Genomic DNA, 4,140 nt, shown 5'->3' with positions numbered 1-4,140 from the left:
GTCATCCTTGAGCTTGTCCTTGGTGTCTCCAGCAGCAGCCCCACCTGGTACAGCTTCTCCAGGGGCTCCTTCTCCTTCCCTGGGGCCAGACCAGGCTGTCAGGGCTCTGCCCAGGGCCCCAGCCATCCATGAACCAGACAAACCAAACCAGGGGGGATGGTGGCCACCAGTGCTTGCCACCCCAGGTCTCCAGCTCAGCTCCAGCCCAAGGGCTGCGTGTTCCCTTCTGCTGACCCCTGCTCAGAGCTACAGGCAGCACAAAACCAGCCTGGTTTGCTTTGCCACTGATTGCCAAGAGATGTGTGGAGCTGGTACCTGCCAGGCCCTGGATCCGACTGTGCACGTGGATCTCTCCCATCTTCTAGGGCAGAGGAACACCCTGCACCCAAGGATGGCAGAAAAGCTCTTCTAAGGATGGCCTGTCCGAGGGTTGCATGGACAAACACCTCTTAATGATATCCTGGCACTCTGGGGAGAGAAACCAGAAATCACCAGTCAGCTGGAGAAGTTGTCCCCCTGTTCCCATGCCCAGGCCATGCTGGGTGTGCCCAGAGCTGGGCCTAAACTTCCCCATGGATGCTCTGTTTGGAGGAGAGCAGGAGAGCAGGACCTGTGCCACCTCCTCAGCAGCTGCCAGAGTGGGATGCCCACGAGCCCGCTGCTGTCTCCCAGCACTGGGATTCCCCCCGTGCCCAGAGATGAGGATCCACCTTGAGAGAGCCATCGTGGGAACAAGATCCGCCCCCGGATGATCTCCTGGCCCCTCCTGAACGGGTGCTTGCCCATGACCAGGTGGCACAGCAGGAGGCCCAGGGACCAGATCGTTGCTGCCTCGCCGTGGTAGCGCTGGTGCTGGATCCACTCTGGTGGGCTGTAGGACAGGGTTCCTGTGGAACACAGACACAGCTCAGCAGGGGGATGCTGCTGCTCCCAGAGCCCGGCCCCAGCATCCCTGGCCATGTGGGGGCTGCCCCAGAGCCACACGGGGTGAGCGCTGCCCTCTCACCAGCACCTGGGACTTGTGTACAAACTTGGGGCTGGAAAAGAAGCCACTGGTGCTGGAAGAGGGCAGCAGAAACCCTGGGAAGGCCCAACCATGACACACAAAGGAGAAACCCACTCAGTGGTGGAGAAAACCCACTCTCCTCCCCACCTGTATGGCCCCCAAAACTGTTAATAAGCCAAGGCAAACAAGGGGAGCAGAGCAGTCCAAGCCCTTCCTCGCCTGCACACCAAACCATCCGGGGCACGGGGTCAGACCCCCCTCTCTGCTACCCCCATGGGGGTTTGTGTCGGGCTGGCTGCCCCAGCTCCAGCCCCAGCCCAGGCCACAGTGGGTGCTGAAGGCTGTCGGCCGGGCTGGCAGCGGGCCCCCCTCACACCCCACCCAAATCAACTCGGCTGCAGCATCAATCCCATCCCGGCTGCAATAGGGGGAAGCCCCGGTGCTGCACCCGGCTGGGCCATGAGATGCCCAGGAGCATCCCCTGGAGGGCTCACCTGCAAACTGGGTGTAGGCTGTGTCTTGGAGGAAGGCGCCACAGCCAAAGTCGATGAGTTTCAGCTGCCCGCTGGCCAGGTCGAGCAGGATGTTCTCGGGCTTGATGTCCCTGTGCAGGACCCCGCAGGCGGTGCAGTGCCGCACGGCCTCCAGCACCTGGCGGAACAGCGCCCGCGCCTCCTCCTCGGGCAGGAACCCCCGCTCCGCCAGGAAACCCGAGAGCTCCTGGCACCGCTCCGGACGCTCCAGCACCAGCAGGAAGCTGTCGGGGAGCTCGAGCCACTCCAGGAGCTGAATGACAGCGGCACAGCCACGGGACACCTTGGCCAGCAGCACGATCTCCAGCGGCGCGCTGCTGCCGTCGGGCTGCGGGAGGAGCGCGGTGCCGTCAGTGGGGCTGAGGCCGTGCCGGGGCTCTGGGAGCCCTCAGCCAGCCCGGGACGCTCTGCACGCCCCGCTCAGCCCACGCCCGCTCTCCCCGCAGGGCTCCCGGCGGCTCCCACCCTGCCGGGCCCCGGCTCCTCGCCGCCCGGCCCGGCCCGGCTGCTGCCGCTGGCCCCGCTCACTCACCAGCTCGCCCCAGTGCCGGATGCGATCCCGCGGCACGCGTTTGATGGCCACCTGCGAGCGAAGGAGAGCAGCGGGCTGAGCTCGCCGCCCGTCCTGCCCAGCCCCATCCTCCGCCCTTCTCGTCCTCCTCTTCCTCCTCCCCCTCCGCCCGCCGCCGGCCCCGCCGCTCACCGGGGCGCCGTCCGAGAGCCGCGTCCCCGAGCAGACGCTGCCGAAGCCGCCGCGCCCCAGCAGCGAACCCACTCGGTACCGCTCCTGCAGGGCCTCCTGCGCCTTCCCTGCGGGCGAGACGCGGCTGTCAGCGCTCGGCCCGGGGCCAGCAACGGCCCCCGAGCGCTCCCCGATCGGCCCGGGCCGGGCATCCCCACCCGCCCCGGGCCCCGGCGGCTCGGGGCCGGCGGCCGCGCTGCCGAGCGGCGGAGCTCGGGCCGGGGAAGCCGCAGCGGAGGCGGCGGCAGCGGCAGCGCCGCCTGTGTCCTCCGCAGGCCCCGGGACGAGCCGGGGCCGGGACTGGACCCCACGTCGGGTCCGGGGCCGGGCTCGGGCCAGGCGGAGCCGAAGGGCGGCGATGCCGCCCCCGCACCAGGCACTGATGCCCGCCCAGCAGCGCCACCGCCAGCACGGCCAGAGCCGGGCGGAGGCGAGAGCGCGGCGGGACGGCCGGGGCCGGGCACGGGGCAGCCCCGCCCGGGGCCGGGGGCGGGCCGGGGGCATGGCCCGGCCCGGCAGGGGGAGAGGGAGGCGGGGAGAGGAGAGGGACGCCGGGCAAGGGACCCCGAGAGAAGGGTGCCCGACAGCGGGAAAGGGAGAGAAAAAGAAACAGATAGAAAAACAGAAAGAGAAAGAAAAAGAGAAAGAGAAAGAAAGAAAGAGGGATCTAAAATATCTGTTTTGCTGCTGTCGCTGCTGCTGCTGTCGCTGCTGCCGCCGCTGCTGCTGCCGCCGCTGCCGCCGCTGCAACTGAAGCACCGGGGCGTCCCCGTGTCCGTTCCCCGCTCGCCCCACGAGCCCCACGTTCGAGCCCCGCGCGCCCCGGGCACAGCCCCTGAGTCTGTCCAAACACGGGAACTTTGCAGCGGTGAGCCCAGGTGCAGAGCCCTGACTCCTGCACACTGGCACAGCAATGCCCTCGCTTGCTGCTCTGCATTGGCCTGGCTGAGGGTCAAACACTGTCGGGCCACCTTCCCTTGGGGTAGGATTCCTACCTGACCCCAGCACTGTGCACTTACATCTCCAGTGTTGCCTTCCAGTAAAAACAGGGGAAGGAAAACTCTGTGTGGCTCATGGTATTTTAGAGTGTCTAAAAATCACTAAGTCACCGATCTTAGAGGTGAGGTGCATCTGGAATTACTGGGATGGAGAAGTAGTGCAACATGGAAAAGGGGAGCATAGAAATAAATAGAGGAAAACATCTTGGATTTTTTCTTTCATTTCACTTCTGGAAAGCTGTTTCAGTTTTCCAGGAATCTTCTCCTGTCTGCTCTTCCCAAGAATCTCTCGTGGAGAACAAAGTCAAGCTTCTGTCACAAGATTTGCCAGCAGGAAATTATGCCGCTGGTGAAATTTTCATGATGACTGTTTGTGCTGGCTTAGGGCAAATTTTGGGAGGAAACCTCCAGAAGGGATCCGTCTAGAAAGCAAGTTCAAGTGGCCCCTCCCCCTATGAGTTCAGGAAAAGTCTTCCCTCGAGAAAAGTGAAAAAACCTCAGTTTATTTAACAAGTAAAGTATTCACAAGCATGAAAAATTAATAATATTAAATAAAACCTCTGTCAGTGCTAAAGAGATGGCAAATTCAGAAAGTCCTTTTTGTGGGGTGTAGTTGGCACACTCGGTCTCTTCTAAGTCCCTCTGGTGCTGGAATGCAGCGTCCCAGAGCTCGGTGGGCCACAGGTGTGAGCTGCAGGTGTTTTTCTGGGTTTTCAGTCCAGAGCAGGTTTAAACAGTTCCAAGAAAAAGGAAAGTCACAGTCCCAGGAACTTCTCTACCTAAGCTAGCTAAAACCAAATTTAGGCTAGCTAGACTTGGGCTGTGAAGGCATCGGGAAATTTCCAAATCTGGGCGCTGGCG

The 4,140-nt window shown here is 63.0% G+C and overlaps 1 protein-coding gene across 1 annotated transcript; it reads right to left on the bottom strand.

Moving 5' to 3' along the window:
- Window positions 1-361: 361 nt before the first annotated feature.
- Window positions 362-2,803, bottom strand: LOC139604463 (serine/threonine-protein kinase pim-1-like; the record flags this gene model as incomplete). Its single annotated transcript, XM_071455616.1, has 5 exons — window positions 362-468; window positions 711-887; window positions 1,501-1,867; window positions 2,072-2,122; window positions 2,243-2,803. Coding segments are annotated over 5 exons (1,263 nt in total), but the record flags the coding sequence as incomplete, so codon positions are not given.
- Between the last annotated feature and the right edge of the window lie 1,337 nt (window positions 2,804-4,140).

This window comes from Agelaius tricolor, unplaced genomic scaffold (assembly GCF_023055355.1).
Source record: "Agelaius tricolor isolate 1412-34295 unplaced genomic scaffold, bAgeTri1.0.p SCAF_51, whole genome shotgun sequence".
Classification (NCBI taxonomy): Eukaryota; Metazoa; Chordata; class Aves; order Passeriformes; family Icteridae; genus Agelaius; species Agelaius tricolor.
The sequence above is the reverse complement of the archived record's forward strand: the minus strand, read 5'-3'. Positions and strand labels throughout refer to the sequence as shown.